This window comes from Pelobates fuscus, chromosome 7 (genome assembly GCF_036172605.1).
Source record: "Pelobates fuscus isolate aPelFus1 chromosome 7, aPelFus1.pri, whole genome shotgun sequence".
NCBI lineage: Eukaryota > Metazoa > Chordata > Amphibia > Anura > Pelobatidae > Pelobates > Pelobates fuscus.
This window is the reverse complement of record NC_086323.1, coordinates 70,698,010-70,725,736: the sequence shown is the minus strand read 5'-3', so window position 1 is coordinate 70,725,736 and position 27,727 is coordinate 70,698,010. Positions and strand designations below refer to the sequence as shown.

Genomic DNA, 27,727 nt, shown 5'->3' with positions numbered 1-27,727 from the left:
TACCCGATACCAGCCATAGGTAGAGCCCGGATCAGCACTGCAGAGGAATTCTTCAAGCCAGCAAGAATTATTCAAGCCAGCAAGGGCTTCTTGTACTGCCCCCATCTTTTCTTGAGGCCCCGCTGTGGTTCCCTGCAGTGCACATTGCTGAGGTGTAGTGTGTTTAGGTGAGCTTTCCCGTCTGACCTGCCGCCATATTTGGGCCTTCTGCACAGGGAACCCTGATGGCTGCCGACATGCACGTGGTGCTGGCTGGAGTTGTGGGAGACCACTGGACTGTAACCAAGCATTCTGGTGCATTCTTTCTTCCAGCTTCTGCCAAAAAGCTTCAAAGTGTCTGTTCAGCCTGTGTTCGAACGTATAATCGCTTGAGTTAGGGTAGCATGTGGCCTCCGCATGTTTGGTGAGTTACGGGGAAAACCACCAGTGTGTATGGTGTCACCCCACACTCCTGCTAGGTCTGGATTGCCCTCTTAGGGTGGATGGGGATTACCCCCCCGGTCCAAAGGAGGGGGTTAACAGGGCCCGTGCTCTGTGGTAGTTCCGTCCTTCCACTTCCAAGCCGGGAGAGCGTCCTCCTCTCCCGCTAGGTGCACAGTAGACCTTGTGTTCTGGAGCGTTGTGTGAGCACCCACTGAGCCAAATACTGTCTCCAGTAGTGCCGAAAAGATCGGGGAGTATAAATCTCTCCAAGGGTCGCTGTGGTAGGAACCGGGAAGGTCACAGTAAGCTATGTAAAGCAGGCTTATGGAGGAGCTCTGTAGAAATGCGACCTTCCTCCATTATAGTCGGGCCCCACCCCCAGATGGTCTTTTAATTGACTGTATGATGGTCTATGATCTACAGGTAGCTGAAAATGGTAATAGAGTTCATTAAAATAAATAAAATTTATGGTTCTCCCACATATAACTACAATGTAACAAAGTTTATTTGTAATCCCTTTTGGCTATTTTTCATCACCGATGTCACTAGCATTGTATAATTCACAAAAATTAAAGGGACATTATAGGCACTAGAACAATTACAGCTTAATATAATTGTTTGGTGAGTACAGTCAGTCCCTGTTGTTCAGAGAAAATGCAGTGTTTACTTTACAACCTTCAGTGGCCATTCCTCGGATGGCTGCTAGAGGTGCTTTGTGAGCAGTGCTGCACAGTGTCTTCACCATCTGCATAGAGACACTTAACTTTCCTCATAGAGATGCATTGATACAATGAATTATTATGAGGAGATGTGGATTGGCCAAGGCGGCATTGGCTCCACTCCCAACTTACCTTCTTGGCTGAGATCATCAGAACTGGAAAGCATTGTGATTGGCTGAGATCATCATGTTTGATGTCAGCAGACTGGAATAAAGTAAGATTTTACTATATTTAAGGGGGTGCTAGATAGTGTTTTAACACTATGGGGTCAGGAATACAAGTTTGTGTTCCTAACCCTTTAGTGTTCCTTTAACAATGGCAAAGGCTAATAATGGCATCCTGCTCCGTATGTCAAAGAAATTTGATATTGTTAGTTTTTTTTTTGTTTTTTTTTGTTTTTGGTGTGTTTTTTTTTTAAACAATATTTTGGTTTTATTTAATTATGTCTGGTCCTCCTTATTCTACGTTGCTCTAAAACCAGCACTGAGACAATGATTCTTTCTATCCCAGCCAATTAAAAAGAACAAACAAAAAAAACCAATCTAAAATGAATTTAGAAGTGCCTGATTGAAAAGGATTTGGGTAAAGTAATGGGGCACTGGTAGAATTTTTTTTTTAGGATTTGGGGCTTTAGTGTTAGGCACTCAAACCCTAAATACTCTAGCCTCAAATCCCTATATCTACAATGTAGGGTAGACTTTATGCTTTGCCACTCATTGCTCAATACAGTAGTTTATTTTTCTCTCTCTTAATGATTGCTATGGTCCTCTAATGCAGCGTCATTATCAAGATACACTATTTAGCTTTGAATTTTTTTAACTTCACATTTTCAAGGGGAACTTATTAAAGTGAAGCTGCCGAAACATACATCCTCAGCAACTTTAAATCACCTGCTTCCTTAAATGGATACTCCACTCCACCCCTTCCAAAAAATGAAATCACTGTTTAGTATATGTACACCCATTGAAAACATGCATGCATTTAATTATGAATTTTTTAATTTGTGGTATATTTAAAAAGAGCTTTCCATGGCTGCATATCTTTTGTCTGAAACCTTTGAAAGCCCTGCCCTTCTTCCTAAGCCCAGACTTTCTGTGGCTGTCCAATCACAAACGTCCCAATGCAGCACAATGAAAATTATTTGCAAGGCAGGTGCTCTGGGCAATTTCTGTTATTTGAGTTTATCTCCACTGAGCTGAACTACCAGGAATGAACAGGGCCAGTTGCCTGATTGACAGCCAAGGGGGTATATTAAGGCACATTTATAAGCGTGCCATTTTTTTAAAATAAAATGTTAAAAGGAAACACTTCACACATAAAGTACTTTAAACAAGCTAAAATGTTTTAGGGGTTGGTAGTGTTCCTTTTAAGGCCTCAAAGCATCATGGGATTTTGTAATGCAAAAACTGCGTCTACATCTGGCTACATCTGGCTCACAGTCATACAACATAGACTGCGTGAACAATTTATTAAACGTTTTGAAAGCTTAGGCAAACGGAAACCAAATGTTTTTCAATCTTTGACAATAACTTTGAAGCAAATTAAAATGTTCTTTAAAAAAATAAAGTCTGTGTGTATGTAAGTGAGTACATACACATTTTTGTAAATATTGTATATCTTTTCGTGTCTCAACACTGAAGAACTGACACTCTGCTACAATGTAAAGTAGTAAGTGTACAGCCTGTATAACAGTGTAAATTAGTTGTCCCCTTCAAAATAACTCAACACACGGCCATTAGTGTCGAAACCGTTGGCAACTAAAGTGAGTACACCCCTAAGAGGAAATGTCAAAATTGGGCCCAAAGTGTCAATATTTTGTGTGGCCACCATTATTTTCCAGCACTGCCTTAATCATGGGAATGGAGTTCACCAGAGCTTCACAGGTTGCCACTGGAGTCCTCTTCCACTCCTCCATGACGACATCATAGAGCTGGTGGATGTTAGAGACCTTGCGCTCCCCCACCTTCGTTTGAGGATGCCCCACAGATGCTCAATAGGGTTTAGGTCTGGAGACATGCTTGGCCAGTCCATCACCTTTACCTTCAGCTTCTTTAGCAAGGCAGTGGTTGTCTTGGAGGTGTGTTTAGAGTTGTTATGCTGTTGGAATACTGCCCTGTGGCCCAGTCTCTGAAGGGAGGAGATCATGCTCTGCTTTAGTATGTCACCGTACATGTTTACATTCATGGTTTCCCCAATGAACTGTCACTCCCCAGTTCCGGCAGCACTCATGCAGGCCCAGGCCATGACACTCCCACCACCATGCTTGACTGTAGGCAAGACACACTTGTCTTTGTACTCCTCACCTGGTTGCCACCACACACGCTTGACACCATCTGAACTAAATAAGTTTATCTTGGTCTCATCGGACCACAGGACATGGTTCCAGTAATCATCTTTAGAATGCATCATCTTTAGAAGAGGCTTCCTTCTGGGACGACAGCCATGCAGATCAATTTAATGCAGTGTGTGGTGTATGGTCTGAACACTGACAGGCTGACCCCCCCCCACCCCTTCAACCTCTGCAGCAATGCTGGCAGCACTCAAACGTCTATTTCCCAAAGACAACCTCTGATTATGATGCTGAGCATGTGTACTCTACTTCTTTGGTCGACCATGGCGAGGCCTGTTCTGAGTGGAATCTGTCCTGTTAAACTGCTGTATGGTCTTGCCCACTTTGCTGCTGCTGAGTTTCAAGGTCTTGGCAATCTTCTTATAGCCTAGGCCATCTTTATGTAGAGCAACATTATGTAGAGTTCTTTGCCATGAGGTGCCTTGTTGAACCAGTGACCAGTATGAGAGAGTGTGAGAGTGATAACTTTATTAAATTTAACACACCTGCTCCCCATTCACACCTGAGACCTTGTAACACTAACGAGTCACATGACATCGGGGAGGGAAAATGGCTAATTGGGCCCAACTTGGATATTTCCATTTAGGGGTGTACTCACTTTTGTTGCCAACGGTTTAGACATTAATGGCTGTGGGTTGAGTTTTTTTTGAGGGGACAGCAAATTTACACTGTTATACAGGCTGTACACTTACTACTTTAGTAGCAGTGTCATTTCTTCAGTGTTGTCACATGAAAAGATATCATAAAATATTTACAGAAATGTGAGGGGTGTACTTACTTTTGTGATATACTGTGTGTGTGTGTGTGTGTATGTGTATATATATAATTTTTTTTATTCATATATTATTTTCCATAATGAACATATTTTGAGATGCTTAAGTGTTTTGACACAGTTTTCACCTTGAATATAGGACTTAAGCTACTATATTTTGTTAGTTTGAAATGCAGCTTTAGCTGATCAAGATACGATATATCAACACAACTGTTGCAAGACATCCATTAAAAGAAGTGAGGCTACTCTGAATCGTAAAACATTTTTTCTCTTTTCCACTCATCGCTTTCTCATCAATCAAAAAAAAGTGGTGGATGGTAAATATTGCTGCCTTATCCGAATTCTGAAATACATGTGAGTCATGAGATTCTAGGCAGGTAGAATGCAATATTTCCCAAGAAATTCATATTCTGTGATGTGGAAATTCACATCAACTTGTTGCATATCTTCTATCGTCAAGGTATTTGCCTTCCAGAAAATAGTTATAGAAACATCTGAGTTTATTTGTAAAAGAAAATCCAGGGGTAGTTACAAAGCAGCTCGGATCTTTCATATTTTGCCGAGTAATCCAGCAGGAATTTGTGATGGTTGGCTAGTTTGGAATGGCAATTATGCTGTTCTTCTTTATGAAAAAAATTAATTATTTCCGACAGATGTACTACAACTCAGCGTTATCACTTCATAAAAATATTTTAGCAGGAGAAAGGTCAGTTTACCCTTTTAATATAGTCTGATTAGATCCCCTCAATCTGCGAGGGGAAAACCCCAGAATTAACAGACAGCTGTTGTAGAACTGCAATAGCCGTGACTCTCTGAAATTCTGATACTTTTATTTTGTAGATAATTTGAAAATTTACTATCATTTACATAGCACCAACAACCTATTCCGCAAGAGGTAAAAAAAGACAAACCTTTAACCCTAACAAAACACGATTGTCATATTGGAACAGTCGATTTAGAGGACTCTGCCCAGACAATTTTGCAATCTAAAGTGATTTGTCCATCGTATGTTAACATTATAGAGACATTTACATGACCAGTATAGACCTTTATTATTTCTAAAGCACCAAGCACCAACAAATTACGCACCGCTGTACAATAGGTGAACTAACAGGCAAGTATTTGTAACCAGACGCGTTGGACGCAGGGGAACAGGGTAGGGTAGAAAACTGGGTTGCTAGAAAAGTATTCACTGAACGTTTAGTGAGATTTTTCTTTTTATGACCATTGCAGGAGACGAGTCGGGGTGAGGGGAGGGAAAGCTGTTAACAGTTGAATAGATATGCTTTCCAGAAGAAGTGAGTTTTCAATGATTTGTTTGTTTGTTTTTTTGGAAGGAATGTAAACTGGGTGAAAGTCTGATGTTGAAGGAAAGGGAGTTTCAGAGGAGTGGTGTAACCCTAGAGAAGTTTTGAAGGCGAGCATCAGATGTGATAGTACGTACAGATGTTAGACGTAGGTCTTTGGCAGAGCGTAGGGGCCTAGACGGGACATACTTGTGTATTAGAGAGGATAGGTAACTTGGCAAGTACCAGAATCTTAAATTAAGCCCAATATCTTACAGGAAGCCAAATGTAGAGACACAGATGGAGTAGGCGTGAAAGGTGCGGACAGGAATATGAGCCTCGATGCCGCATTCATTATAGACTGTAACTAGGCAAGTTGAGAACACGCAAGGCCACTGAAGTGTATTGCTGTATTCAAGGCAAAAGAGGACCAGGTCCAGTGTTAAATACGGGCAGATGCACGCTCTGTTCTTGAGATTGAAGCACCAGGTTTTAGTGATTTGACTGGACATGAGGGGAGAAGAAGAGGTCAGTCAAAGAGAACACCTAGGCGGCGAGCCTGCAAGGAAAGCTAGGTAGGAGAAAGCATACAAAAATAAAGATAAAAAAAACCCACTAAACTAATAACGAGATGTGGCTAAGTAAGCTCGGCAATGGCAGGTAAGTGTCTTCTGATGTTAAGGGACTCGCAGAGTGGATGGTAGAGCTGTAGTGAGATGTTCGGCAGCCATCAACTGATGCCAATGCTGAAGATAAGCACTGGTAGTGTAAGGAGGTAGGAGATAATAGTGATACAGTGAAAGCGAGTTGGAGCATTCCTCCAGCCCCAGACCTTTATGGAGGCCAGCATCTGTATACCGCGGACTCGATGACTCTTAAGAGATCAAGTCCTTTTCATGTTGGGTGAGACAGAAGTCCTTGGTGGTTTTGCACCGCCTGCGGTAGGGAGCCATCCATCTTTGCTATGTCCCTGATGACCCTTGGCTTAGGTGGTGTAACTATAGATGGGATTTGTGTGGTATGCAGAGCTATTCCCAAGGGAGATGCTCTCACCTTCTGGCGCTTACTCCCCAACTTCCCCTCCTGAGGCTGATGTGAGACTATAGCCATGCGGTCCTCCAGCTCAGTCCAGAAATGGGTAAAGAGTGTGTCCAGGCATTGCAGAAATCGTTCTATTGAGCCTTGGAGAGTCCCCTAGTGCGCTTGCCATCTTGCCAATACTCTGTGAGCAAGTAACCCAGGAGTGTCAGGTGTTGTAGTGGGAAGGACCGGGATAACCCCCAGAGGGAGGATACAGGGCTTGCCGTCTGTTCAGCTGTTGTAGCTCTGCTGACAAGTTTGGCCCCACACCAGGCCACTAGAATGTTGGTTAAGGGCTTTCCAGCCACAGACAGGAAGGTTGCCCCAAAAAAGGTGCACAGCTGTACCTTGGCACTGGGAGGTGGCCACAGGTGGCAAGATTACCTTCAAGCAACTCGATTACAGGTTTATTTGACAAGATCTTTTTAAGGAGCTCCCTGATAATGCTTTTGTTCAGCTCGGCGGTCAAGCCCCACCCCAAACTTCACAAGTTTATATCAATGTCCATGGTTAGGCCTTCACATCTAGTAATAGCTCACTGCTGCCAGTTCAACATCACATCCACCAAGGAAGAAAAGGAAGCAGTAGTTCTAGGTAATGTTTACATACTCTGTCACCATTTTTGGAAGAATTTACTAGATTTAGGTGTCCAGAGGAAGACGGGACTCATCCCAACAAGCAAGGATTCCAGATCAATACAATGTTAAGAGTAAATTTAGAGCATAAAATTTTTGGAGGTTTTCTTGGGTTTTCTTGTGATGTTCTCTTCAATCAGGACATGGTCCACTGAAGCCTATCAATAGAACAGAATAACTAGCTGTCAACAACTGTGTATGTGTCCTCATTTGTTTGTCATTGTATTGTAAGCAAATTCAGAAGCAATCATTAATTATCAGGATGCAGACAGAGCATTTGTTCTCAAGGCAAAAAAATAGTTTCCTGCCCTGGAAAGAGGCCTAAGCAAGTCTGAAGTGACCCGTGAAAATCGATAAGGGCATTACACCTTTGAACCGTGTCTCCTGTTTGTTTTTGAAAGGGTCTTTTTCGTGTAGCCCCTAATGTTCCACCACTTAGTATCAATAATTACTAGGGTTTGGATAAGGTGGTGTGTGTATTTCTCTGTGTGTGCACAATGTAGGCTATTTGAGCCTGTTAGGGATTGTAGTCCATAGGATTGGCTGACCCTTATGCCATATGAATGTTGGCAATAGCACCACTGCGGTTCTTGAGATATGTTAAATGCCTTCTCACATGCAAAAATGTACCATTGCTTTTTTTTTTTTTTTTTTATGGTGTGACAACTGTTTGAGCTCATCCATCTAGTAATATGTTGCTATGCAGTGCTAACTTCTGGCAGTTGTGGAATTATAGGAATATATGGACAAATGGGAAGTGCTATGAAGGTTCAAATAGGTTTGAGAATGTTGATAATGTCAAGGGTGTGGGTAATGCTGTTTCAGAAAAAAAAAACAAGCATTGGGACAGCTTTCCCTAGCCAGAGCAGTCCCAATTACAGGGCTGTATCTAATGAAATTGATGTATAATTTAACTATAAGTGTAGACGTTATCATGCTGGCTGCTAAACATATTCCTTAGAAGGAATTGTGTCCTGATAGCGGTTATTATACGGTGGCATCGACCATCATTGATAGACAGCTGAATAAGTTTTCTGGCTCCTCTTTAGCCATTACAATTGCACTGTTGTAGTCTGTAAAATATCCGCTACTTCAGCATAAAGTAATAAACTGTAATTTTGAATGTTGATACAGTGAGTTCCTCCTCTTGATATGAAATCCGTGCAGAGGCTTTGGTTAGAAATCTTTTATTGATTTAAAAAAAAATATATATATATACCGGTATGTATATAAATATGTGTATATACACTCTCAAAGTAAATGATCCTAGTGATTCAGGCAGCTGCGAAGATGACATGAAACTGAAAAATGATGTAACTTATCTTAAGTGCTCTTCTTTAGTGTGTGTGTGTGTGTGTGTTTTTTGTTTTTTTTAAAGTGATTGCTATTGATTTGTATTACTGTTTTGTTTGTGTTTTTAATGTTCGGTAGGCAGGCAAGTTCAAATCCGTTTTGTTTTGTAATGAAGACTTTGTCTTTCTGCAACAAACAATCATCTTTTGGAATATAAATTATCCTGCCAAGAGGAGGGTAAAAATGAGCAACTTTGCTTTCAAGTATTGTGTTGGCTGGAGTTGCAGTATAGTCATGGCTGTCAATAAATCTGAGGTTTTGCAGTGTGGTTTTAAACAAAAAAAAAAATGCATCTGGTTGGCTGAATGTGAAGAAAATCCCATACAATTCCCCAAGGCATCCTTTCGTAAACAAAAGAGGCTAATGCATCTTCAGAGACCTCTCATTGTCTTATGTTGACAAAGTGTTAAGCCTTTTCCTTTAAAACAGTACATTGATACAGACATCGTAACATGGACTCCCCAGCCCCCCAACCACCCTTCCTTTATTTCATCTGGGTTATTTTCAAAAAGAGTGAAAGCTTCTCCTGACTTTAAGCTGTGTCTGAGCATGATAAATTCACCGTAACATTCACATTACTGAGCGTGATATGGCATCCCATGTGTATTAAAAACTACAAACTATGGAACCACAATCTTATTCTCCAAGGAGGGATGCAGACGCCCCATACACAATACACTATGTCGGCTCCTGTCCTGAGTCACTGGCTGCAGAGAGGATTTGTCTGATACAACATGTAAATTTTTCATGCATTTGTTTTCTGTACCGTAGTATAATGGACGGGATCCTACTGTACCAACATACCATTCTGTGGAATGTTGTAATACTGGATTTTATGTAAATCAACAAATGTAAAATATATATATATTGCATTGTATATAACTTTTTTCAATTTAATTATTTCCTCCTGATTTTCTGTAATGCTCCAGAATGTTTGCGTTTGAAACTAAAATTTAAAGGGACATTACCGGACCCCTAAAGCAATTCTGCTGCAGTTCTTTGTGTAAAAAAAGGAGTCCTCCTTTTTTGGGGGGAGGGGGGGGGTGGGGGTGAAGGGTGTGGAGTGTCTCTTTAACATGGGACGCCTTATATGCACCTATTTTCTCCATCAGATGGTGATTGTGAGTTGCACTGAAAATGAGCCATGATCTTTGATTTTCAAGATTCTTGTGAGGCACAGATAGTTAGTTAGTTATACGACACATCCTTTCTTTCTGGTAACATCCTCCAGAAGTACAAAAGTTAAAAGAAAACTGTCTCTGTTATTTATTATTACTCGTAGCTTTTACATACTGCTAGCATATCTGCAGAACTTGACAATTATACTGAAACAAATGCATGTGTCCTTTAAGAATGCCTAGGTTTCAGTAAATACCTATTCCCAGTATATTTCCTGGTGAACCTTGCTCTGTGGAGGCAGCCATTATAAAAACCCAAGGTTAACTTCCTCACGTAGCCCATCCCAAACTGTTTAAGAACACAGTGGTGGTGGGTCTGGCAAAACTTGTGAGATCTGGTTTTGTGCCTGCTTCTTAATTACAAATAAGAAGTGTGGGGCTGACAATCTATTTTATTGTATTGCTTCACATTGGAAGATTCCAGGCTGCTGACCAGTTGGCTTTGTGGTTGCCGAAACATGTTTTCCAATGTTGCATTTTTATGAACAGTGATTTTTAAGCCTGAGAGAAATAATCTTATAATTTTTAAAGGAAATTTAAAAAAAATAATTCCGTGTGTGTATTTAACCCTTTTTAGCTACTTTTCATCTTGAGCACTCAAACACAGATGGTAACTTCTAAGATTGTATGTTTCACTGTCTAAGAAGGATAAGAAAAGCAAAACTTGTTGAGAGTTGGCTATCCCATTCTGCTAATAGACTCCTCGGTGATAATACATATTTTAGACTACTGGTTTAATGTAGGGTCCCTAAATGGGGATATATTGGTACCGATGCCAATGGACACAATGTACGTTCATGACAACATGGTGGGTTGGGAAACCTTTAGTCATTCAGGACAGACCTGTGTGTTTCCAATTAGAAAATGATGGTGATGGAGACACAGAACCAACCTTTCATCATTGCTAAGGCTGTGTCTTCATTACCTGCTTTTTTATTTCTATTTTTTTTTTTTTATATATTATGGGGGGGTGGGGGGGGGGGCGGTAAGGTTAAGTTTGGCCTTGATGTCACTGCTGATGTTAATGTAACCAATCCTAGACTAGATCATCTGCATAGATAGCATCATTATGAGTTGTTCTAGATTAGAAATGTGGCAACAAGAAGCAGCACTTTTGTTTAAAATACAAAACATTCTGTATCTGATTAATTATAGTCAACAGAAATGCCATTTCCCAGAAAACTGCATGCAAATGGCCTTGATTTTCATTGTTATGTCCTCTGCGCGGTGTGATATTTAATGTTTTGGTGGCCTGATTCAGAGCAGCAAATTATAACCGCGTCCTTTGTTTTAAAAAGCTAGTAAATAATCATGGCAGATTAGGAGTGGGCTTTTTTAATCTGCATAAATCATGTGCAAATTGCTGTTGATATTAAATTCTATGTGATCTGTCCTTTCGCCTGCATTGCAGCATTTTGAACATTCGAATCTTACTTGGGTACAGATTAGAAGCCCTAGAAGAATTACAGTAGCGGTCATGCTGTAAAATCAATGATTTTTTTGTTTTTGTTTTGAATTAAGATATGCACAGTTATTGTTAAATGTAGTGTAGACATACCAGTCCATGGGGAACAAAGGACTCTGCTTATGATTTTTTAAATTGATTGTGAGCTTGCAATCTAAAGATGGCATTGGCTTGGTGATTCCTTCTCCCAACGGTAAATTAGCACAGCGGTCCATTCTTTCAATTTAAAATAACTTTTACATTTTTTTCCAATGTGAATTTTTTTTTTTTAATAGTTACATACATATTGAGACATTGGTTAAGTACAAAGTTTGCAAAAAAAAAAATAAATAAAATACCATGAGAACCGTTTGGTTTAAAATAGGATAAGATGGGGGAGGGGATAGAAGGGGTGCACAAATGAGGTTGAAGCCAAGCCTGTACATTTTTGTTTAACAATCTATTAGGCATACATATTTTCACAGAATGTGTAACAGTAGTTGGCTATGGCAGCTCAGATGATCACTTTAATCAAAGCTTGGTTATTTGGCACCATTGTCAATTTCCATGCCCGACCAAAGCTGCGATTAATCCTTGGATAAGCAGTTTTTGGTCTATATGTGGCAGTGAGTATGGCATTATGGCAAAAAAGGAAGACCACATTATCTCGGTTAATGAGTTTCAAGTAGGGAGGTTAACAAACGAGCAACTTTGTCACAATATGGCTTAATGAGGGGAAAGGGTCCACCAAATGTGGAACATTGTTCCCACCTGTTGCTGGCTCTGTCAGCATTTACAGTAGCGAAAGGAAAATTGACGGGATAATTTCAATGGGACCAGGGAAACTGTTTTACCCCATTAGTGGTACTGTATGGGGGAGTTATTCCTGAATAGCTGTGTATGTAACTGCTAGGGAGTTGGAAACTGCAACAATGCACAAATATAACACAGACCACAGAATCAGTAGTAAATAGTGTTGATACATTTACACCTGCTTGCAGTAAGAATGACAGGCCCAAGGTGTAAGGCACATTCATAGTAGCAGATACACAAAAAGGAAAAACAATAATAGGTATTGAACAAATGGATAAAGCAAATGACATTGGGAATATCCATTTCCAACCCTACAACCTTAGTTCCCCTTGGGTCAGTCTAGCTACACATTGGTCTTAGACTGTTGGAGAACATAAAACCCACATGTGTAAACGTGTATATAAAAGCACGGACTACTGCATTTACCCAGATCTGGGCCCAGAGTCCTGATTCAGTTGTGGTCATCATTTTCCACTTGGAGAAAAGCCTCATAGCTGCCGGTGAACTTCTTTGGGAGGAGTCTGACCACATCACCAGGAGCTCAGTTATCCTTCCTCCTCGAAGATGATCTGAATCTGCTTGTTGGGGAATTGCTCAATTTGTCTGTAGAACAGGCTGGAAAGCGGAGAAGTCCCGCACTTACACATCCATGTGCTGCAGCTGCTCTGCCACGTCCCCAGCCAATATACTTTTAAATCAAATTCTAATAAACAACATAGCATTTTCAATGTCAAATAGGTCGGCAGTTGCCTTGACAGATTAATAAAATGTATGTGTTTATTCCATTGGGGACTAACTAAAATGAAATGGCGGTGCATTTTATTTTGGCACATACCTAAGCATTTCGAACCACTGATATAAAGGAATTTGTATTACCCATTTTCATGAGCGGGTAAATGGCAATGGATTTACTCATCCATGAAAACGAAAAGGCGTCCTATACACTGAATCTCCTTGTAAAAATTCTTCCATTTGTTGCAGAGTTAATAAATCACCTCTGAGAGCACTGTTTAAATGTTTAATGCCCAATAAATAATCATTTCTACTCTGCTAGTAACGGTTTTGTTATACAACAGTCATTAATAGACTAGTGATTTCCAGCCATGGGGGAATTCGAATCCCATGATGTATTACACTGTGGCAGTTTCTACCACTGCAGACCATGTTTCAGGGGTTTTATAGTCAAACACTGTTTATTTATAAAGCATACCTACCAAGTGTCCCTATTTAGGAGAAGCAGTCTCCATTTTTGGTCCAAATCCCGCTGTCCCTCTTTTCAATCCGAACGTCACTCTCTTCTAGGAACTCCATATTGTTGGTGTATCTGAGTGTATATATAACAGAGCTCCGGCAGCAATAATACAATAAATAGGTTTAGAAATCAGTCTGTGTAAAAATGATACATTGTTCCAGTTCTAAATTTAAATTTTAGTTGCATAAATTGTTATTGGTAAATAACCTGCAATAATTCATAATAGGCCCCCGTCCATGGCCACGCTCCCCCTCTCAAAACCAAAATTAAAGTGTCCCTCTTTGTCCATTTAAAATGTTGGGAGGATTGATGTGTTTTTCTATGAAGAGCAGTTAGATAATTATATTCCTTTTCTTACAGTATGTGAAGTTTAGGCTTATTCTCCTACTCAAAGGCCTGCTGCAGTGAATGTTGGGGTCAGTGCAAATAGACAGGGGATTAACATATTCAGACTGTTAATTTACCCTTTCATAATTAAAATTGCCAGATCAGCAGCTGATTTATGGGTGCTATAAAAAGTGTATGTTTTAGGGCTGAATTTCAACCAGTAGTGCCCTGATTTTTTTTTTTTGATTTTTTTTTATATATATTGGGGTATCTAAGTAGAATTATTTGACAACCTTATTTCTAGTATAGTAGAATGGTAAAACAGGGATCATGGGGGATTCGAGCTATAGTCTAATATGATTCGGAGAGACAGAAGAAGTACATGTTCTCTAAACATTTTCCAGAGTCCTAAAGGGTATCTGTAATGCTTGTGAACTGAAACTAGAATTGGTGGCTTTTTTAAAATGTATAATTATTTGTAGCATGAATGTTTTATTAACCAGCCTTGTCGGCTTCCCTTGGATAATTGTGGTTAAAGTCTAAAGCACCTCCAGCCTTGTGCTTTCCAAACGAAAGCCAAACAGAAGCCATGTTTATCTAAGCTATTAGAGCGACCTCTAGTGGCCGTCATGTAGCCAAACGGATGAATTTTTAAAATCTAGCACAGTACTAGGATTTAGACAGTTTAACAATCTAGAATCCTCACCCATTGAGCATGTTTGGGATGCTCTGGATCGGCGTATACAACAGCGTGTTCCAGGTCCTGCCAATATCCAGCAACTTCGCACAGCCATTGAAGAGGAGTTGACCAACATTCCACAGGTCACAATCAACAACCTGATCAACTCGAAGGGAAAATTTTGCACTGCGTGAGGCAAATGGTGGTCACACCAGATACTGACTGGTTTTCGGACCCTCCCTGGACCCTCCCAAAACAGTAAAACTGCACATTTTATAGTGGCCTTTTATTGTGGCAAGCCTAAGGCACACCTGTGCAATAATCATGCTGTCTAATCAGCATCTTGATATGCCACACCTGTGAGGCGAATGGATTCTCGGCAAAGGAGAAGTGTTCACTAACAGATGTAAAAAAAAGTCTTAGATCTTTGAGTTCAGCTCATGAAAAATAAGGGCGAAAACAAGTGTTGCGTTTATAATTTTGTTAAGTGTGTGTGTATATATGTGTATGTGTGTATATATATATGTGTGTGTGTGTGTGTGTGTGTATATATATATATATAGCTCTAAAAAAATCTTTGCTCCGTATAGTGTAGCAATCCTCCCTCCTTACCTAATTTTGTAAGTTGATGCCCAAATCATGAAGTCCTCTACAAAACTTTGCATCCCCATTACATGTAGACAAAGCATTTTATATGGTTTGATTATAAAATGATACTCAAGTCTCTACTAAAATATTTCATTGTAGCAGCCAACACCATTTTGGCTCAATGATGGGCACCCACTCCAATGCGTTCACCAGACAAAAGTTAATACAAAAAACCTCACTATACTGCTCCTATGGAATAAAAATGGCACACAGCGAATATGAAATGACAGTCTCAAACTTCTTCCTACTTCTATCTTATGAGTAGAAGAGTAGTGATGCACATAGCTTAAATTCTAGAATCGAGACGTTTGTTTAGGCTAATGGTGATTGGAAAATGTATTTTTCTCCTTGTATTAGAGAAATATTTTAGTAGATCTCTCTTTAGATATCCCTTGTGATTGAAACAGGTTTGTTAGATTAGTAAATTATTATTTTTAAATCTTGTCCCTACAAGGTCTTCCTGCGAAGCAAGTTAGTGTGACTAGCTAATGCTGAGTGTTAAAATACAAAAATGACAAGTGAAAACTGATGGTTGTGACCTTTTCTATTAAAATGACATTTCTGGTGAGTATAATCATTGTATTCAGGCATTTTCATGCAAACATTGCCTTTTCAGAGAAACGGCAGTGTTTACATTGCCCCTAGGGACACCTCCAAGTGGCCACGCCTCAGATGGCCACTGGAGGTGCTTCCTGGCTCAGTGCTGCACAGTAGGCAGCAGGGCCGTTCAGTGTCTCCACGCTCTGCATGGGGATGCTGAATTTTGCTCAGAGATGCATTGATTCAATGCATCTTTATGAGGAGGTGCTGATGGGTCAAAACTGTTTGGTCCCGTCCCTTGCCGATTTCAGCCAATCCAATGCTTTCCCCATGGGACCCGCACAACGCTGGTAATAAGGTGAGTTTTATGAACTTTTTAGGGGGCTAAGTGACGGGTTAAACACTATAGGGACAGGAATACATGTTTGTGTTCCTGACTCTATAGTGTTACTTTAATAAAATTGAATGAAGGACCTCCCAGGCTGAGAAATGGTTAACACTGTTTAATTACATGCAGTTGTAAAATGGCTTCTCTGGAGGATACTATGGGTGATGGTGGGGGGATGCTGAATAAACATGACTCGCTGTTCTGCTTTTCAAGAGCAAGTAATTAATTGTGTTATGTTAAGTACTTTGTCCTTTTCTAACCTTTGCTCCACTTTTAATCTTACCCCATTTTCATGTGGAACAAAGAGGAGGGCCTCTTAATTTAACAATCAGAAATGTTCTTGCTCCCTGGCTGTGACTTTAAATACTAATGTTTCCTATATACCGTTGCTCGGAGAACAGAGTTATGTGATATACATGATCGAGCAAGGGATGGGTATTTTTAGTATCTCATGGTTACAGACTCCTGTACAGTAGCAATGTGGTGGTATAATAAACTCTTGACATCCAGCCTCTATATTAAATCACAGTTCTTCCAAGCCTCTTGGATAGGTTGATAGGTCTATGATCACTGTACTTTGCTTCAAAGAGACAAGTTGGAATGTATCCCTTAAGGAGGAACATTTGTCTTCGGTAAGGATTCAGATTCTTAAAGGGGAACAGTCACTTCTCTAAACATTTCATCACTGAATAAAACAGTGAAAATCACCTAGACTAGGGGTACCCAAAAAGGTAGATCACCTTCTATGATGCCTTGTCATTCTAAACTCACACAGAGCATCATGGGAGTTGTAGTTCTTCAACATTTGGTGATCTACCTTGTGACGAGACCAATCTCGCCACATTGCATTGGAGGAGCCTGGTTGCCCGCCTGTTGCCTCTGGACTATGGCCGCATGTTTAAAAGTCTTCCTTTCGTCTACAGAAAAGGATTGTTTGTGCCTTTCTGCCCGGCGGTCGGTAGATTCAATCTACCGACCTAACGCATGAATGACTGGACCACCTGGGAGCTGGAGTGTGTCAGCAATTTACCTCCCAGAAGATGCGGTTAACCGCAGCTTAATTGACGAATACTGGGTGGCCTTTGTTAGTTTGACGAACACGTGGCGGCGGCCATTTTAAAATCCCGAACGGCCAGCGGTGTTCAGCGCCCAAACTATGGAACTAGAAACGGCCGCTTATTGGCGCGAACACCGCTGAGCCGTCAGCCTCCCTACTTCTGCCTTCAGTCATTTAACCGACTGCCTGTTCATTCGGTTGTTTATCCGTATTCGGTAATAATGTGCGCTCAGATCTAAGCTATCTGGGGATAGGTAGAATGTATATGTTTTATTCATTATTTGCAACATTATGTATTTTATAGTATTTTTGTGTTTTACTGTAACCACATGGTTAATGGAGTTTTTGCCTCTGTCCTTGGAGATAATTGGATTACTTCCCAATTATCTTCAGGATAGAGGGGAGGGATTGTAATGTACTGTGGGAGTGTTTTAATCCTGTATGCCTGTGAGCCTGTGATTGGTTATTTTACCATTTGTGTCCCAGTCTTCCATCTGGTCCCCTAGGGGAGTGTCCACCAGGTGGAAGACCTGCATAAATACCGGGCAGGTAGCCCACATTAAACCAGACCACTGCTTGACCCTCAACACGGAGCCTTGTCTCGTTTTGGGGGGAATTTACTGAATGCTGTTAGAGACTGATTGCCAGGAGTGTAAGCCGGTTGGGTGCTTTTCCTGTTCGTCTGGTAGCAGCTATTCGTGAGGTTCCAGTTCGGGAGTTTGGAGTGCTATTTTATATGCAGTTCTGGAGTTTGGTGTTCTACAGTAGCTGTGCCTGTATCTCTGGAAGGGGAAGATCGACTAAACAGTGGTTTAACCCTTTTATGCTCGAGGTGCCGTTACATACATTTTTGGCACCTCTGACCTAGACTAGTAGACCTTCAAAAGTCTGCATCTACACAAGGATGTAACAACTTGGCACCAAGAGTTTTCCTATTCGGTAAACCTTATAGCTACATGTTCTAGAGAGAACTGTCATCATATTAGATTATTTCAGATAAACGTTTTGTTGACTGTATGTGTGTGTGTGTGTGTGTGTGTGTGTACACTATTTGGTAAGGTATACATATAAGACTGTACCCAATATTTATTACACATCTACTTGAAGCCCATTGGTCTATGGGTCAGAATATAGAATTCCAGTTTGGTCAGGAGTGAAGGTTTTCTTCACTTACTAGTGTGTTTGCAAATCCTGACATTCTGGACAGGCCCTGAGCATCTCAGAAATGCACTTTGGAACAGTTTTTTTAAACCCAATTTCCATCTTGGCAGATAAATAGTTTTTTTTTTGGGGGGGGGGGGGGGGGGGGGAGAGAAGTTATTAACTTGTATATTAATTTTAGTAATACACAACAAGGCTATATTACATAACAATATTTTATTTTCAGTTTTAAAAAAAAATTCCATAATTCAGACAAGCAAGCCAGATGATGATGTGTTTATATGTTTTCATAGCAAAAAAATACACACAGACTATATTACTTGTAAAGATTTTTTTTTTTTGCTTCTCTGTAAAGTGGGTGAACCAGCTGGTGGGTGCTATTAGAGTGAGCGTGTCCAGGGCCTGCACAGGGAGTACAAATAGTGCAGCTTCTGTGGCAAGTGTAGGTCTGCAGAGAGCATTACCAATCCAGGGATGGACAGTAGGAAGTAGTATTGAAGTCAGGTGATGGAGATGGTCACATGTATTTTTGTTATTTTGTTTTAAATAAAATCTCCGTTATCATGTTTATTTGCAGTGTTGGCACTTTAAGATAAATAAGTTTCATGTTGCAGTTTCAGTGCTCAGGCTTAAAAAGCTTTGCCATCACTGAACTAGGACATTTAAGACCTTGGGAAGCTGAATATATTGCTGAATATTATCATGATGTGATTAAAATACAACCTTGTATCAGAAACGCTACCATTGCAGTACACTTTGTTACAGATCTTTGGTAGCTGTGTCCCTGGAGAAACTCACATTTTCTGTCTTTTTTTCCCTCTTTTTAGAGAACACAATATTCTGGATCCAACCATGGAATATGTTAAGGTAAGATATTTAAGATATTCTGATTACTGCATGGATTAAGACCTACTTTAAACTCAATTGGGGTTATGGAGTTGGGGTGTAGAGCAGTGTTAATTTTGTCGACTAACAATTTTAGTCAACTAAAACTGAAACAATTCAGGTGACTAAAATGGTTTTGTAGTCAAAAGACTATGACTAAAACTAAATTGGCATTTGCCGCCAAAATTAACACTGGCGTCTGAGAGAACCACAGTGGGGCTGGGGAACGGGCAAAAGAGACAGACAAAGGCTTGGGAGAGAGACACCCAGAGGAGCTAGAGGGACACAAAGGTACAGAGAGAGGCTAGGAAAGAGTCAAAAGAGACTGATAGAGATTTAGTCGACTAAATCTAAAACAATTCAGATAAATGGCTTTTTAGTCAAAAGACTATGACTAAAACTAAATTGATATTTGCCGCCAAAATAAGTATATCGAAGTAACTAAACATTTTAATGCAAGAAGGTACACACACATTGCTCATCCATTTGGATGCATGGACTGTTAACTAGATTTTTAAATCACCACTAAAGTCACGCAGACCACTTCATCTCAATAAAGTGGTCTGTGTGCAGTGGTCCTTTAGTTTCAACCCTTCAATTTAAAGCACTGCAATTTTTTTCCAAAAAACTGCAATCTTTATATTGCAGGGCTAATTCCACCTTTAGAGGCTGCCTTCCTGGCAGCTACTCCAGGTGCTTCCAGTTTTTATTTATTTATTTATTTATCATTATTTTTATTTTTTTTTTGTCTGTCTTCTTTTCTGGGGTATGCAAATAGGGCAGTATATCATTCGGAGTACAGGTCAGTATTCCCAATGCTATAATGTTACTTAAATTCACAGTTTGCTTCTTCTGAGATTAAGCCTGAGATGTAAAGGAAGAGATTAGTACAGCCTAATCATTCTTGCTGAAACTCTGGTGTATAAACTTTTGTAGGTTATGATACTCAACCATTTGCATGTCTGGAATTATATCAAAGTCATTGCTTGGCAACTCTGGTGGCCAAACAGTTTTAAATAAATTTCCAAGCCTTTTAAAATATGTACTTTTTCTTCCTCTTCCCATATGCATTTCAAAAATGTATAAACAGAATCTGTTTAATTAAATCTGGCTGTGAAATATGGAAGCAAATTATTGCAATACTTTCGAAAATTTGACAGGTGATTTGCTCGCCTTTTTTCCAGTGGTGGGCGGGTCCAGTCGCATCTGGATCCGCCCCCTTGGCTAAGATTATTAAACTTGATGATCTCAGCCAGTCCAATGCTCTCCCAGAGGAAAGCATTGGGAAGTGCTGCGCCAATCAGCATCTCCTCATAGAGATGCATCTCTATGGGGAAAATGTCAGCGCCTCCATGCAGAGCATTGAGACATTGAACATCATTGCTGCACGTTGTTCAACACTGACATAGGAAGAACCTCTAGTGGCCGTCTGAGTGACCTGTTACTGTAGGTGTCCCTAGTGTTATGGGCAAATGTAAGCCATGCCTTTTACTCTGAAAAAAGAAAGATGTACAAAGCGTATAACAAATGTATGTTATGCAAACAGGATATGTACATGCAATTGATCTGGCAAACTTCCATGACAGAAAAAGCAAACGAAACAGGAAAACAAATAACATGAAATAATTAAGAGATTACAAATAAAGTACAGTGTGAAGAGCAGCCCAGGGCACGCTGCTCATGTTAAATACAAATACTGTTGGTGTCGCACTTAACACTTTGAGTGTCAAGGAATGAAAATAGGAAGCATTTTTTTATTCAGTCAGTCTTTCCACAGCCACCACTAATGTCACATTTATATATTGCAGAAAGAAAAGCCTCAAAATGCTTTAATTGATACAAAGACAAAATATGGGGATTCAGTTACACCATATGGCCATATAGTGTTAAGCCTACCACTAGTTCTCTGTACCCCTATATCGGTGGGTCCTACACTATATCCAAATGTGGGAGACAAATAAATACAGCTAATGCCTTACTGTCTATTTCTTTAGTCGGCTAAAACATATTGCAACGTCAAACACAAAGAATGGTATGTCTGCAGAAGTGATACTAGCTTTTAACACCTGTGAGGTATCCCCTACACCTTCACCTTAAATCATATATAACACACAAAAAAAAAATAGATGGAGCAAGTTGTGGCAAAATAAAGATATACTTCCCTCTCTTCAGTGACTGTATCACTGTAAAGATAGAGTGGTACATAATAGTGCAGATATCTCAATATATAATATGTTTAATAGATATTGCTCAAACACACTCACAAAGAAAGAGCCATATACTAGACCTGGCTCTGGTATAAATCTCTTTAGGATCTCTTTTGGGTGATCCAAACCCATTTGGTGGTGTTTAAAAGATGTTTGATACTTCTTTCCGAAGAATAGGCAGCAGAGATGAAGTTAATTCCAAAGATAAATGTAATAAATAAAACACTGGATAAAAAAAAATGCAAATAAAAAGTCTACTAGTGTCCAAAGTATTGCCAAAGTGCAACTATGCATGTATTTAATTCTTACAACATAAATAAAATACTCTCAATCTCATAAAATGTGTCTCAATTAATTCTAGTATATGACAATCATTTCATTTTAAAGTAATTTTTGCACTTTGAAAACTGTTGTACTGTTGAATACATATAAATTCCATGATGGTTCTTTTGGCACTTCAGCATCCGCTTTTGACCTCACTGAAACGCAATATGCGTTCCACTGCAGCCAATACTGACAGACACAGAATCGGACGCAACCGGATATGACGCGGAGAACCCGGAAGTAGGAGGTGGAACGCAGGATGCGTTCTACCAAGAAAGACCGCGAAAATTGGAATCAAAACATAGTATTTAAGAAACCAAAGGACACCACAACATTATCCACGCCAACTGAGGAAGCCACATATCGGCAAAACGCGTTTTGGCAATACTTTGGACACTAGTAGACTTTATTTGCATTTTTTTTTTGATCCAGTGTTTTATTTAATAAATGTATCTTTGGAATTAACTTAATCTCTGCTGCCTATTCTTGGGAAAGAAGGACCAAACATATTTTAAACACCAACAAAAGAGATCCTAAGGAGATTCATACCAGAGCCAGGTCTAGTATATGGCTCTTTCCTTGTGAGTGTGTTTGAGAAAGATATATTTGACATATTATGTATTGAGATATCTGCACTATTATGTATCTCTCTATCTTTACAGTGATACAGTAAGAAGAGAGGAAAGTATATCTTTATTTTGCCACAACTTGCTCCACCTATTTTTTTTGTGTGTTATATTGAAACGTCAGGCTACTTATTTGTTTCAATATCTCTTTCTACACCTCATTATAAAATAACTGTATACCAGGAGTATGAAACCTAATTTTCTGTAAAGAACCAGATCTTGTAATAAAGCTTGAATGGAGTACTGTATAGCAAATGTAAAGTAGGGCTGTATGGGTGTACATCGAAGTACACATTGTCACCATATACATACAAATTTACATTTCCAGCAAACCTACTCGGTTACACACTACACAGACAAATACATACAACCAGTAGAAAGTGCGAGCATGATCAAAATGTTCTCTTGCTGGACTGTCACGTGGTGGGAGTCCAAGTAGATGGGATTGATTAATTGTAGTGTAGGCCAGCTTGACTGACTGCACATATAGATTAAGCGCAGTGTGCCTCCTCATAGACACACAGTTCCTTACTAACAAAACGCACAGTTGCGGACGTATACAAATTGTAGATACACACCCATACACATAAACGCGCAGATGTAGGCATACATTCAGAGAAAGAGACTCCAATTCAGAGTCCTTAATGACCATCTTCCTGTCGGGACATTTGTAGTATTTCAGTGGTGATTACACCTTACATTGCCCCGTGTTAACATTTGTTTATACCTTAATGACTCCTCTTCTTTGTATTTTAACTGCAAAAGAACAATCACTCAAGTTATCAGTACTTTGGAATTGTTGTATTCTGATTAATTCCTACTTCTGGCTCAGTGTAATCAATACTGTGTTAAGTTCCATCCCTGTTACTTTTATCATGGATACTGCAAGACTGTGATTAGTCATCAAGTATAAAACCCCAGACTTAAGAAAAGCACTGACTGTGTCATTTTGTGTTTTTCTGCTTTCAGCCAGGAGGGTGCTTGTTAGACCTTCCCTTTGTCTTCAGGCTTGGGATGGTTCCATCAGAATGTCCCTCTTACAATTTCTCTATTATCCAGAATGTAAAAACAGTGCAGGCAGCTCTGAGTCCATCTGCTAACAAGCTATGAAAGAGTTTTTTAAAGACAATAGCTTGTTGTGTCTTATGAGAGATTAGCGCAAGTTGTATTAAGCAGATAAAGGATGTACTAGCTGGTTTTGTATTTTTTTTTTTTTTATGAAGTATGGACATCCAGCAGAACAATCTGCCCACCTCCCTACATCCCCCCCCTTCGTGTGACAGAGAGATCGGCTAGCACTGTGAATAATCAGCCGTTCTGTGTTGGAGCTGAGCTTATAGCCCCAGCAACCCAGCCTGTGTTCTCTAAATATAATGCTGAAGGGTCAAATAACATGTAAAAAACTTGTTTAGGTAAAAGTAGAATGTCAAATTCAGGTTACCCTCGGAAGCAGTGGGTAATTCTAACCAAATGTTACCCACATTACACGGTCTGTGCCCATGGGCACAAACAAAACATTAACTACTGAATGCTAAGTACAATAGCAGTCGTTCTAAAATTTTACTTTCGTAGAAATGCTCTTGACGGTGCAGATAGGGATATTAAACAATTCTATATTTGAAGGAATTACATTTTCAAAAATATTTTAAGGCTCAGTTAGTTTTTTTTTTTTCTATGAAAAGACAAAATGAAATAAAGGGGCGTAATACATGAACTGTGTAAGGAATGAGGACAAAAAAATATATGAATAATAAAACCAAAACGAAGAAAAACACTTAAATGTTCCTGCACTTTGCATCCAGGTTATCCTTTTTTTTTTTTTTTTTTTTTTTTTTTTTGGGTATAGAAATCGACCGGCATCAGATTTGGATGATGATGATGATTATTGGCATTTATATAGCGTTGACTTATTCCGTAGTGCTTTACAATATTATAAAGGTGGGAATTTTCACAATAAAGGAGACCAACCTATTGTTCGTGTAACATTTTGTAATGATGAGGACACTTCTCAAACGGTTTTACAATCTAGAGGACGTGGGATATAAAAAGACAATAGGAAGGGCATCGAGCGGGATAGCAACCAAGTGACGGCGTGGGAAAGTAGCAGTATTGAAAGGTGAGAGTGGAGAAATAGCTTTGTGAAATAAACATTATTTAGGGAGACCACAGACTGTTCTGAAGAGATGGGTTTTGAGGGACTCCTTCAATGATTGAAGACTAAGGGAGAGTCTGATGGGAGTAGGTAGCCTGTTCCAGAGGACTGTAGCCACCCGTGAAAAGTCCTGCAAGTTCTTGTTGGCAGCAGACAGGAAAAGTGGAAGAGCAGAGACTCCAAGAAGAGGTGTAACTACGAATTGGTGAAGGAATGTAGTGGGGGTAGAGTTGTTCAGAGCTTAAAGGGATACTATAGTGCCAGGAATAAAAAACTGTATTCCTGGATCTATCGCTATGTGAAGCACTGGAGTGGGGCTGCATTGTCCAGGGCACAGGTGAGGATAGGAGAACCTTATTGTGATTTGATTGACATTTCTCAGAAATGCACTTGTAATGAAGCCAGTGGGTCCGTATCATGGAGGGTTGCCCTACATGGTAAAGAGTTCCTGAGGAGGACATATACTTTAGTAGGTGGATGGGAGGTGAACGGGAGATGGACCAGCGTGTCCTTAAACCAGCAGGACTGGAGTGAAGGTGAGCATTAGCTAAACATTTTCCAAATTAATTAAATATATAATTTATCGTTTTTTTTTTTGTTTTTTTTTTAAATTCTTTATTTTATTTGTGCAGCAGATAACAGTAGTCATGCAGAGCCACGACGGCAACTGCAGGCATTTTTCATAGTGTGACAAATACGTGGCAGTGTAAACGGCACATTTTTTTTTTTTGAATGGCATGCAAGAAGCAAACTCGTGTAGTTAGAATGAATAAGCTTTCAGGGCTTGATAGGTACATGGTCTTATAACATATAAACGGTGTCAAAAGTAAAAATCGCGCTTAGACGCTTATTATGCTTAAAGTTGCTTAAAGACTATGTTTAAAATGCGCTTTGAAGTTTGCCTGGCCTATAGGAATATAGTAAAGATCGCGCTTCAACGCTTATTATGCTTAAAGTCGCTGAAAATATGCTTAAAAGACGCCTTGAAGTTTGTCTGGCATATAGTAATATGTTAAAGATCGCGTATTATGCTTAATGTTGCTTAAAATATGCTTAAAATACTCTTGAAGTTTGCTTGCCATCTAGTAAAACGTTCTATTAGTTGCGCTGTAAGTGCCTAGCTGCATTCTAACAATCAGTAACGTAGAATGACATTGCAAAACTTGAAATAGACATATATGTTACGGAGCATAAGTTGCAGACAGCAAGGGCACAAATAGGTTAAATCTCGCTTGTATCCAAGCTAGTCTGGGGATAGTGATTCTCATGTTAAATCTGCTTGACTAGAAGATTAAACATAGCTCGTGGATCCTAACTTTTAAGTAGCATATTAGTAAGAGTGCACTAAAGTAAGGAAAATTAAGAAAAAATACAATTAAAAATAAAAAGGAACATAAGAGTATAGCACTCGCTGAAAACTGGACTAGTCTAAGCATAGGTAGACTCAGCATGCAGTCTATGGATTATGGATAAAACATATGGGTATAACAACTATTTTAAGTGCTTCATCTGGCTGGCTAACAAGTGTCCCGTAATATGGAGCTAGCAGCCGCTAAGCTCTCTCTATGTCCCATGCTCAGGCAGATGCAGCTTGATGGCCCCTTATCAGCACTCAGCCGATTCCTGCGTTTAGTCTCTGCGCGACCCGTTCCGGTCGGTCTGCGATGGGGGCTTGGCGGTTGCCCTGAGGACAACGGTGGGATAACTGCCGCTGTAGGGCTCCGTCCTCCCATCTTTTCGCGGAGGCTTTCCGCCGATGTCTGTCGCTGGCTTGAGTCTGGAGCGCTCGGAACACCATCTGTGGGGACGCCTTTCGCTGGTGGACGATTTACGTCAGTGGTGAGTGGGCTTGGTGGTCCCGTTTTGGTGCGTGCGAGACTGTGTAACAGGTTTGATGTCTTTTTCTTCGTTTCCCGCCACTTTGTCTCCCGGCTCCGTCTCTGGCTGGAGGTCGGCCCGGAGGCCCGCGTTGCGTTGCTGCACAGGCGCTGCCGTGTAGATGTCTGAATCCATGCCGCTGCTGCTTTCATGGCTAGGTAGAAGGACTGGCCCTTGTTGTGGAGCTTTGTCCATAGGCTGTGGCATAGCCGGGCAAAAAACTCCTGGGTGTGCTTGGGTGGCTAAATGAGGGTGCCTCGTGGCGTCGGGCGCGCCATTGCCGCCATTTTGATTGCGCTTTCGGTAACTCTGTGGGGTGCAATCATATTTGCTTGGTTAGACCGCTGTGTGGGGGTAACCGTCCCCAGCGAGGACCGTGATATCCCCCGCCGGTCCAGAGGGGGGGGGGGGGTAGCAGGGCTGTAGTCAGCGCTCGTTTGTCGGAAATCGCGCCAGGGGGTCGGCCGTCTCCCCCAGGCCTCAGTCTCCGCTCATAAGTAGGCCGCGTGGCCGGTCCGTGTGCCCTTTGTTTGCCGTGGTACATGACTGGTATCAGTATGCTCCCTGTGCAGTCCTGCTCCGTTTGTGGGGCTTTGTGTACCGCTAACATGGGTAGGTTTTGCAGGATTCGCTGTTGTTCACCCGCTGATGCAGGAGCTCTCAGGAAACACGTCCGGCCATGTTGGCTGTCAGGCCCCGCCATAATTTATCGTTTTAATGTAGTATTCGTTGCTTTAGGATCTTCAGGTACATCTGTCATGACTGGTTTGTTTTAAGGGTTTATTCACTAAACTTGAATTTTAGTGAATTTAAATCAGAATGACAAATTTTATGCAAACCTATCTGATGGGATGAAATCTGCAATTCCTCAATAGTCACAGCTTTGGATATTTTAGTCTACATTTTGCCATGTGGACTAATATTATAGTGAATAAATCCCTTTAAAGGCACAAGAACCACTACTGCTTAATGTAGTGATTGTAGGCCATGGAGACTGTCCATACAGCCTTCTGAGAAAAGGCAGTGTTTACACTGCTACCTAATGCCACCTCTAGTGGGGCTTCTTGGGTTCAGACCTGCAAAGATTACAGGATCATCAGTGTCTCCACGTTCTACATGGAAATGCGGAATGCTCCCCAGAGAGATGCATACTTGATTGTATTCCTAATAGACAATAAGATATTTATTTCTGTAATAGGTCATAGTTCCACTTTAGTCTCAGTCTGTCTTCATTCTTCATTGAATCTGACAAACAGTGCCATCTAGTGTCCTGTCCAGTGTTTCTCAGAGTTAAGCTGCAAATACGCGTTTTCTCATGACGTCTCTCTTTCCATTGTTGCTGAGCACACGCTGTACAGATTGCTCATATTCCAAGCACATGTAAACGGACATCTGGTTTAGATTCATTTGTTTCTAATCTTCAGTGTGGGAACTTGTAACCATGGTCTGAACACGATGGGAAATTGAAATGGATGTTTGATAGTAATCATGCCATTTACACAGTGTAACTTTTACCATTTACAATACTTGAGAAATTCTGTTACCTGAAG

General features: G+C 40.4%; 1 protein-coding gene across 1 annotated transcript in view; it reads left to right on the top strand.

Moving 5' to 3' along the window:
- BCAR3 (BCAR3 adaptor protein, NSP family member) overlaps window positions 1-27,727 on the top strand; it is a 110,448-nt gene that overhangs the window by 25,338 nt on the left and 57,383 nt on the right. The window contains exon 3 of the mRNA XM_063428407.1: window positions 18,933-18,972. Within this exon, the coding sequence (XP_063284477.1) occupies window positions 18,933-18,972 (40 nt within the window). The remainder of the gene's footprint in view (window positions 1-18,932; window positions 18,973-27,727) is intronic.